At 45.5% G+C, this 10,431-nt stretch overlaps 1 protein-coding gene across 1 annotated transcript in view; it reads left to right on the forward strand.

Moving 5' to 3' along the window:
- The window catches only part of NHEJ1 (non-homologous end joining factor 1), a 71,422-nt gene extending 67,619 nt beyond the window's left edge, over positions 1-3,803 (forward strand). Inside the window, exons 6-8 of the mRNA XM_011358684.1 lie at positions 2,010-2,127; positions 2,708-2,817; positions 3,293-3,803. Of these exons, the coding sequence (XP_011356986.1) occupies positions 2,010-2,127; positions 2,708-2,817; positions 3,293-3,367 (303 nt within the window). The 3' untranslated portion in view covers positions 3,368-3,803. The remainder of the gene's footprint in view (positions 1-2,009; positions 2,128-2,707; positions 2,818-3,292) is intronic.
- The last annotated feature ends 6,628 nt before the right edge of the window (positions 3,804-10,431 follow it).

Consider the following 10,431-nt stretch of genomic DNA (forward strand, 5'->3'; position numbering starts at 1 on the left):
GGAGGACAGAGGGTGGGCTAATACATAGGCTCTAGATTTGGACTCTGGTCCAGGACAGCACTGGCTTTAGCAGCCTTTCATTTCTCGTACTTCATTTTGAGACTAAGTACCTGAGCTGGCTAAAAATCACCCTGGGAAATTTATGGGTCTGTTTAGTTCCAAAGAAGGGGCAGGAGGCAATGACCCTGGACTGCCTAGATTCTGCCGAGCCCGTTTATACAAACAGAACAGTGCCTACCAAGCTGTGTATGGATGACACTGAGAGAGGCCACATCTCTTGAGCAGTATGAAGGGAGATCCTAGAGACATGAGATATGAGGAAGGAGAAGAGCTGTTGGCCTCTCCACTGTCAAGGCTCTCTGCCTGTGGAGTAGAGGACTTTGTGTGGGAGGAGGTGGCTTGGGGAGAGCCGAACCTGGATGGAGAGTGAGGTGAGGTGGAGGTGTGTGGCCTGATAGTTTACCTTTCCTGTTTCAGTTCATTCCTCAGGTAATGCTGCTGAGGAGCGCTGTTTTACTGCTAGCGTGCTTACTGGCTGGAAGTAAAGTTTGGACTCAGGGCTTCTGATTCATTGTCTGTGGTTTGCAATGAAAGTCCAAGACTGGTATAACTTTTATGGGAGTTGGGTTGGAGTAGAAACGTGTATGCTACTTTTCCTAAGGTTCAACAAGTTTTTCAGCCACCACCGTGCTCAGAGAAAGATAACTGTGTCATCTTGACCCTGGCTTAGCAACTACTTCACGGCTTCTCCCGCTTTCTCTCTTCTGTTCTTCTTCCACAGTGGGTTTTCAGCAATGAATGCCCCGTAGCCCAGAGAAAGTGCCCTTGACAAGAGATATGGGCCAATCCAAGATTCTTGGTTTAGTTCTCATATGAGCTGCTGGCACTTCTTCGTGGGAGACCTGCTAACTTGGCTGGGAAGCGTAACGATTTGCATGCATAGGGACAGATGAAGTAGTTCTGGGCCCTTTCCAGGATTCTAAAGTGCAGCCAGGTTTGGGACCACTGGGTACCATACTCTTTCATCTCATTTTTCTTGCACTTCCTTCGGTCTTCAACGTTATTTCAACGCAGTTCAGCCAAAAATATGAAAGTCAAACTAGGCAAAGCACTTTGCTATAAACATAAATCTACAGTTCATTCTGTATTGAAGGAATCATAAATATAATGTGAAAATAACAGTGTTTCTCAACCTTTTTTTCATTATCACCTCCCTAAAGAACCCTTAAGACATTTTTTCCTAATTAACACCCCTCAGGAAATTATAATATGAAAGACATACCAAAATTCTGTTTATGTTTATGTGTATCTGTACTTTATACTTTAAAAGAGAAGATTTTTTTCACCACCACCCCCCCACCCAAGAACTAATTTTCATCCCCCTTAGGAGGAGTATCACCCCCATTGTGAGTTCATAGATTATAATAAGCACAGTAGGATTGCAATAGGGAATAGAAAACGTCAGGTAAGCCTCCGAAGCTGTGGAAACTTTATTTCTCTCACCTCCTCTGACTGAACATCACAACTCCATTATTTTTTCTTGTCCCTTAGTCTGTCATTCCCATATTTTTCTCTCTCTCTTACCCTGGATTTCATCATTTCTCATTTTCCTCTCTGGTATGGAAGTTTAGGAGCGAATTTCATTAAAATAATAATTTGTACAGCTTAGGGACAATTTAAGGAAGGTGATTTCCTGAAACAGCCCTCTTCAAGGTCATGTCTTTGGAAGAAAGAGCCTAGAGACCTATGGGGTATTTATGAGAAAACATAATAGACCAAGTATTGGAAGAAATAAAGATACACTTTAGAGTTACCTTTTAGAGAAGAAGATTTCCCAAGAGGTCTATATATCGGTCCCAACAGGCTTGGATATGGGTGCCCTATTTGAGATCTAACTTCTTTATATAAATTCTTTTGAGGGGTTGATGCCAGTTCTGCCAGTGGAATATTAAGTCCCTTTTCTCTGGCAATACAGCGTAACAAATGACAGCATCTCCTCTCCCCTGTAGAAACTTCCAGAGGCATGCAGTGTTGGTGAAGGAAGACCCTTTGTCACAAATCTACAGAATCTCTATATGGCAGTTACCAGACAGGAGGTCCAAGTGAGGCAGAAGCATCAAGGCACTGGTGAGTAGCTCCAAGAGTACTTGGTCTCTTGGGGTTAGAGTTAAGGTCTAGGTTTGTGCTATTTAATAGGTTTGTGGTAACTCTAGCCACTTGTGACTATTTAAGTTTACATTAATAAAAATTAAATAAAACGAAAATTTTATTTCCTCATTTGCTGTAGCCACATTTCAAGAGCTCAACAGCCACCTGTGGCTAGTGGCTACCAAGCCAAGTAGTGCAGATACAGAACATTGCCACCACCGCAGAAGGTTCTGTTAAACTGGCCTAGGCACCCAGGAGGGTCAGCCAGGGAACCCAGAGAAAGAGGACTCTCCCTGAGGCCTGTCAGGAAAAGCGCAGAGGACCAGCTGGCTATTTTGAGTCAGGGAAGCTCTTGTCTACCTGACTCAAAAGTGGGCCTGGGGACTCTTCATAGTAGAAACAGGGCTTTTCAGAAATCAGCTGGAAGTTGGATTTGTGGCTACTGCTGTTTACATATTAGTACCAACCCCTGGCCTTTATCTGAATGCTTGGTAAACGCTGATGTCTTCCTGATAAGAAAGCATTTATCACTGACTTCACTTGATCTTTCTGATTTCAGATCCTCAGACCTCAAGTAGTACCTCCGTGCAAGGAACCGATGGCCAGCTTCTGAACCAGCCAGAAGAGCCGGTTTCCTCAGCACCACCCCTCCCGGTGCCTGAGCCCACAGTGAGTCGTGAGCAGCTTCCTAGATGGCGTTCTGAGAGTTGGAGGCGTGAACTGCTGTTTCCCAAGCCAGCGGTCCCTGGAATCACCACCTAGCTGATGCTGCCTTAATTAATGTGGGATATTTGTTACCAGGCTTCCGAATCGTGGCTTTCTAGATGGAGAGTCAGGGTTTGTTACATCTCCTCTTGCTGTCTCCTTTCTGCAGTTCTTGTACCGAATGATGGGCCCTGACTTTTTTCTACCTTATCCCACTTTCAGTGACGGCCTGTGAGGCTCTTCCTAGGAGAGAAGGGATGTGTGTGTCTCTTGCATAGAGTCTCATATCACATTCACTGCCTGACGTAGACTTCAAAACACTGTGTCAGCCACTTTAAGAAGGCCTCATTCTAACCAGGGCCATCGGAGGAAGTTCCTTTCCTAACCTAAGTGAAACTGTTCAAAACCCCTGTTAATTCCAGGCTTCCTTTTTTTCTAGGATACTTCAGGCTCTGTGCAGAGACCTCAGCTGTCAAAGGTCAAGAGGAAGAAACTAAGGGGACTCTTCGGTTAACTTGTCACTGTCTCAACTGCTGAGGATGGACATGGACAATAGTTTCCTAATGCCACCTTGAAAGGCGCTCCAGTGATAGCGCTATCTCTGACGCAGTTACACAGTCAGAGGCAAGATCACTGAAGTTCACGTTGACAGGCCACTGGAATGGGTACTCTTAACCGAGGGATTCTGGCCCCAGCCCATCGGGCATTGGCCTTCCCTATCCACGTGGAAGCTAGTCTCCGGGAATCACATACCCTCCTCCTTTTTAGTGGAGGTTTTCTAGACCTAAGATGCTACCGTGGACTTTAGGGGATGGGGCTAGTCAGTAAAAGGGCACAACATGCTTAGGAAACCTTGTCTCCCGTTCTCAAGAGCCCTTACTAGTCCCAGGTACTCCTCAGAGACCCACTTCTCTCTTTAGCATGGAATAAAAAACACTCACACTCCCCTGCTTTTGAGAGTATTTATTCTGGGGAATACATAACCCGCTTCACTTTGCCGAGTTCCACCCCACTGTCGTCTCTGGACAAAGCCTAGGCCTTCAGGCCAATCCTTCGGGTTCTTCTCATGCTTCTCTGCTGTGGCCTGTGCTTAGCCTCCACGCGGGAACTTGGATCTTGAGTACGTTCTCCCTGGTAGGCATAAGGCAGAACAGATGGCTGCTGCTCTCCTTTGCCCAAATGATGTGGAGTCTTTTGTCTGTTTCCATGGCCTAGACAACAGGTTAAACTACAACATGGAATTGAAGTTACAAAGAGATCCGAGCACTAGGACCGAGGTAGTTTCTCCCTGGCGTGGGAGAAAAAGGGATTTTACTTTCCCATCCTTCACTCCACTTCAAATAACACAGTGACAAGAACGAGGAAAGATAGGACAACAGAGAACAGGAAGTGGCCACGGGAATTCTCAGGGACAACAGAATTGACCTATAGAATCCATAATGCTTAGCAAGAAAAAAGGTAAAGGCTGTGTGAGGTAGACAGAATCTTAGACTTTTAGAAAGTTGACTTTTCGGACAAATCTGACAAGATTTAGCAGACCAGGATTGGCAAAGCCCCTTGGCCTTCTCTGCTAGCTTTTCCTTCATAGGTAAGACCATCTGAAACTTCACCTTGCAGAGACAGGAAGGAAAGTAGAACTCAACTGTTAACTGGAAGCTGTTGTCCTACTGTTAGGTAGAGGAAGGAAGGAGTCAAGGGCAGAACCTACAGAGGCCTTTTCTGATTTATTTGCATGTGATGGTCAAGGGCCTCCTCATCCTCATATCCTCTCCAGCTGAGACAGGTGTTTCTGTCCTGATGTCAAGTCACAGGAGAGTGGACAATCCAAGCAATAATAGAATAATAATGATTATAATAAGAGCAATAGTAACTTTTATTGCGCAGTTTTTGTATACCAGGTTAAGAAGCACCCGACATTGAATCCTCACAGCATCATATGAGGAAGATACTGTTAACCCACTAGGAAATGAAGTCTTGAAGAAATTAAGTGACTTATCGAATGTCACACAGTTAATAACAGCCAGAATTTGAACCCAGACAGCTAAGTTCTTAACTGTATTATTCTGTATATTACTGAAAACATTTTCCAAGAAAGATGTCAGGTTCTTCTTTCCTATCTTCTACTGTAACATCCTTCTCCTATGACCTCCTTTTAATAAGATGTCTATTCCCCATTCACTCTTCAGGAGCATTTGAGGAATCCAAGACTTACCCCGTGCCTTTACCTGCTGGCAGAGTCCGAGAGCTCCACTGGGGCTCATTCCTAGTTGCCGCTGATAACTTAATTTACCTCCAGACCACAGTGTCCCATGGTGCGTCCCGCGGTCTTAACTGTCATTGAAGTGAGTTGGGAACCAAGTAAAAACAATCTATAGATGGCTCACTTTGTTCTTTAGTTTCTTTTTGGCAGAATTTAGATCGCTAAATTTCAGGATCTACCAGACATGAGACCACATGGAAAATGGAAAGATTTTCCTAGCAATCTGGGAGAAAATATGGGTTATTCACCCTGGATAATCCCCCTGTCCTAAGAGCACTCCAGAGGAGGCATTTTTTAATCATAGGGGGATCAGGGGTTTGTGAATCCCCCAAAATTATAAGTAAACTCCCTGTAGCATAACTTCTTTCATGTTCTCAGAAGACTGTGTACTTTTGAAAAAAATTGAATAAGAATATGCCTAGTGACCTCCCCGCCCACTGCCCACTCTGTCCCCAAAGGTTGCCGTCTCCATGGGGATATTGCCCAAACACATCCTTCGATAAACACTGCTTCCAGAGGCCCTGCCTCGGGCATTCTTGCCCTGAAGCTCTTATCCCCCAAAGCTAGGGGTGGTGGCTGAGAATCATCTGTCCCAGGGCAACTCCAGGGAAATCCCTGCCTTGACGAATTGGCCCAGCCGGGCTGTATTCCAGCCCTGCCCCCTGGCTTGGGCCCCTCCCTGAGGCCCCCAGCCTGGCCCAACCCCCACTCCACATGCACATAAAAGGGTCGAATTCTCGTGGCTGCTCCATAAATTTTATTCCGTAAATATTAGTTTTCCCTGTGTTTAATAAAGCAGTGGCCCACCTCCCCGCCTACCCGCCCGCTCCCCGGGGCCGGGGCTGGGGCCAGGGCTGGCTGGTGGGAGAAGGGACTCTTTCAATTGCTTTGGAGTATTTTTAGAAAAAAAAATAATATAAGGTGGTTTACACGAGCAAGCCAGCAAACCAGGAGCAGGACTAGGGACCTCGAGGAAGTTCCTGCAGGAACTTGACCTAAAAAGTAGAGAAATAGCGCCACCTAGGCTGCAAGGCCTACTCGGCCTGGCTGGCAGGCTCACCCCTCCCCCACAGTCCGCCAGGACAGGCCAGCTCTTTGCTGGAAATCTTCATCCCTTAGCACTCCAGCTGGGCAGCACCTCCGTTCCTCAGGCCTCGGGAAGGGCTTTCCCAGCAGCCCTTGAAGGCAGAGCCCGAGCTGGGTCCTGGAAAACCCTGCTAGTGTCATTCTCTTTTCTCCCGTCGCCAGTCAGCCAGTCTCCCGCATCAAGAAGTGTTTCTGAAGGATAGTAAAGTTATTGAGAAGGGAGGAAGGAGCTTCTATAGTCCCTGTCCTCGCACAGCATCCTGAGACGCTCGCCCGGGAATTCCTAGGGTGTACTGTGACGGAGCGAAGGCTGTGCTCCTTTGCTCTGGACTTGGGAAGACTCCCTGTCAGATCAAGATCCTTCCTCAGGTCGATGAGGGTCCCTGACAGTGAGCACTTGGGGAAGGAGAGAGCTTTGTCTCCCGCATACTCAGCCCTCCTGCTTCTTAATTTTACAGTGTGGTACATCTGAACTCTTGCCTTCCTATTTATTCAAACCTCCTATTTTCTGAAGCCCTTGCCACCTCCTTCACCCAGGTCCACTGGGAGATAAAAGCAGGAGCCTCGCACGTGATCCTCCGTTTATAAAGATGGCAGAAGGAGCAGGAATGGAAAAGGCCGTGACTCTTCTAGTCCTGATTTAGTCTTGGTCTTGACTTTGTCACCAGAGCAGTTTCTTCTCTCCAATTTTTTTGTCCTTCATTTTCTTCTATTCACAAAACCAGGAAGATTTGCTCCAAGAGTATAATAGGGGAAGCCTAAAATCCTCCTAATAACCTTTTCTCACGATATGGGATGCTCCCTTTATCTGTTCTGCTTACCCTGCCCGTCACTATTTGCGCTATTAATGTAATCTGTGTTTATATACACATTTCCCATGTGCTTTTTGTTTTCATCCTTACATTAGGTTATACTCCTTGAGAACATGGTCAGTTTTTAATCCTAACTCAGAAAATATCACGGTGGTGGCGTTATACTACTAACAGATGCAACTTTATCTTAACTGGGTTTTGACACAATCAAGGCATGCTTTTCTAAGCTCTGCCCTGATGTTTTTCTGTCTAATTTTCCTAGAAGAAACTATTCAAAAAGAGTTAAGTGACCTATTGCAAGGAAGACACCAAACTCGAAGATCAAGGCCCTCGGTTTCTAGTTCCTGTTACTGACATCAGTAAATGCATGGGCTCGCAACATTATAATGGAGTATGACAGGCACTTAGAGACAGAAATGCCAGAGGAGAAGGGGGCCCATGCTTTTGAGGGAGGGTTTTGTCTAGCTGCTATCACCTCCTGGAAGCTGCTACTGGTTATTCTTGTCGAAGGTTCCTTATTGCTTATTTTTCTTCTATGTTTTTGCAGAGAGGGCCTCAGAAGATCCCACCCTGAGAGGCTGGGTATGAGGTGCCTGTCTGTGTGTGAAGGAGAGGGACCCAAGGGAATTCCTCTTTACTTGAGCTACAAGCCCATTTGACCTCCATCTTTCATCCCAGATCCTTTGAGGAATACTTTCTCATTTCCCGAGACTTTGCTTTACAGTGGCCCTTTATGCTTCCTCTCTATTCTGGGGTCTCATGTCTCTACCGTGACACCTGAGAAGTCATTAGGTAGCACCAAAGCATTCTAGCAAAGGCTCAGTTGCTCTTCCAAGCTAAGTCCTACCTGTACTCACATTCTCTATCCTAGAGCCCAGCAGGTTTGGACCCTTTGAATGAGTGCTAGCGTCTCAGCACCTAAGTCTTACGGGTGCCTGAGGATCTGGGCCAGCATAGGGGAACCCGGAAGAGGCACTGGAAGAACTTCAGGGTGTGGGGAGCACACAGCCATTGACTCACCTGGGAAGATTGTGCCCAGATTACTTGTCCTGCCGGGCCAAGCGCCAGGAGTTAAAGGAGCATGCAGTGCCACACTCTTCCTCCCTCTTCTCACTTTGAGGCCAAAAACTGTAGCATGGTTAGAGTAGGGCTTGGGGGCTGCTGGGAGTCCCTTCTGAAATCTGGCTGTTGTATTTACTTTTTCATATTGGCAGCTGGAAGGGGAAGCCCATCCCAGCTCGGCATTGTTGTCTAACATGGTTAATCAGATCCTATAATCCTGCTGTGGAAATATTGGGCCTCACTCAAAACAATAGAGACCAAGAATATTGTGGTTAAATTTCAACTAACTGCCTCCCTGGCCTGTTTGCCTAACCCCTACCCCCCTTTCCTGGGCCAGAGTCCTCCTTGCTTTATGGACCCCTGATAGGATCGACAGCGGTCAGAAATCGGTGACAGGGGAAGAGAGAACAGAGTAGGGGAAGGGTAATCTTCTTGACTGACACTCTATCCTACCTTTCCCCTCCTACCCCAGGCCTTGAGCAGGGTGTGGTGAAAGGAGTTGAAGCTGGTGGGGAAGCCCCTCAGGATCTGGGTCTGGGTTCAGGGGTCAAGAGCAGTACTGCTGGGAATCCTGGTGGTAAAGAGAGTCCTTGTTGAAGACAGAAAAAGACTCTCGCCAGACGAGAAGGCAAGACTGCACTGCCAGTTTCATTTATTATGGCCGCCTGACGCTTTCAGGACACAAAGCAATACTAGTTGGTCCTATGTCACATGCGGGAGGAACAGGACGACACTGGGTGGGGGGAGGGGAGTTAGCAATAAGGCTTTCTGCTTCAGTAGTAACCTGATAAAATAACAATATAAACAATAATCTGATGATGATGATGTATGAAGGCGATACTGATACCCCCACTCAAGTGGTTTCTTGGTAATGATAATGTCCATTATGTTGCTCTCTTTAGCGAGTATGAATTAAATGCGGCAGGATAATTTACACATAGAATAGCAGCACAAAGGGAATAGATAAGTTGTACAATGGTATCGTCAATCAAAAAAAGAGATGCAGTGTCTGGATTGTGCAAAAGGGGAAAATTAACACGGTGATATGTTCACCAAAAGGCAGAGGACATTATTCTTGCAGACACTAGGGCACCCGGCTTGTATAGTGGGCAACTTTGAGTTTGTACTGGGCTATCATGCACCCAGGATGCACTGGGCACAAGTTGCAGCACACCGTGTTTGGGAGGTGTCACCAGCCTACAGTGAGGCCCCAGCACCAGCACCACAGACTACTGAATGGTCAAAGTCTATGTGCATTTTTAGGATTTGAAGACTGAAATAGCCTAACTGTGCCAAACAAAACTATATTTACTTAATCTGTTCATATAGGGTAGGGATGGAGGAACAACAAAGAGCACTTGATGTTTCTCACCTTAAGTGCTATGTGATAATTCAGGGACTGGCACCGTTCCTGTGGGTCATTCATCAAAGCCATTTTAAAGCAGGGACTGCTTGCTGGGAGCTGAGCTTTCCATCAGAACGACATCTGGAAAATAGTTCCTGGGAGTGAGACTCTAAGACATAAGTATGTTTCTGGATAGAAATCTTAAAACTAACTTAATAGTAGTCTTCAAGTAGAACTGAGGCAGGTATGAAACTGATATCAAAAGATGGAAAGATCTGAAGGTGGAAAACATTTCAACAGTTAAGCAACTTGGATAATGAGTGGGAAGAATTCAATGGGAAGAAAGATCCCCAATCAAAGCTCCAGAGAACGAGCCATATTCCTGACCAAGAGAGAGATGTAAAAAGCCACGTTGGTTAAACCTTATTCTGTACATAGGCTTGCACTGCGAATGAGAAAGTCCAACAGGAAAGCCCCAGGTCACTGCAAAGGAATTGGAAGGAATGGCACAGGGTTGTAGGAAATGTGTAGGGAATGAGACAGCAAATCCCATATTCAACAAGAAACAGGAATAATTAAACACGTTTACTCAAGTCATACATATATATTAAATGCTAACTCACTAGCATCCCTACCAATGGGCATTATGTTACATACATTAAATAACCACGCATATATTATATATGGTCACAAAGACACAGCTCCTGCTTTCAAGAAACCTACAATCTGATACTAAATTTTTCAAGCGTATCGAGTAGAAAGGGAGAGTCATGACTATATCTTTTTTAAAATTTAAAAGAGTCATATGTATAAATACTATTGTTACCTGCTTTTGCTTTAACTTAACTATGTTGTGTCCGTATTTCATGTCAATACATGAATCTCTTTAAAGAGTAAATTATCTTCATTCTGAGCTTTATAAAAAGTATGAAAACACCCTCCTAATCAAGAAGTAGAAAGCCAAGCTTACTCCATTTTCTCCCCTAGCTTCATCTTAGCTCACACTAGTCTCT

Source organism: Pteropus vampyrus, unplaced genomic scaffold, assembly GCF_000151845.1.
Source record: "Pteropus vampyrus isolate Shadow unplaced genomic scaffold, Pvam_2.0 Scaffold42, whole genome shotgun sequence".
Lineage (NCBI taxonomy): Eukaryota > Metazoa > Chordata > Mammalia > Chiroptera > Pteropodidae > Pteropus > Pteropus vampyrus.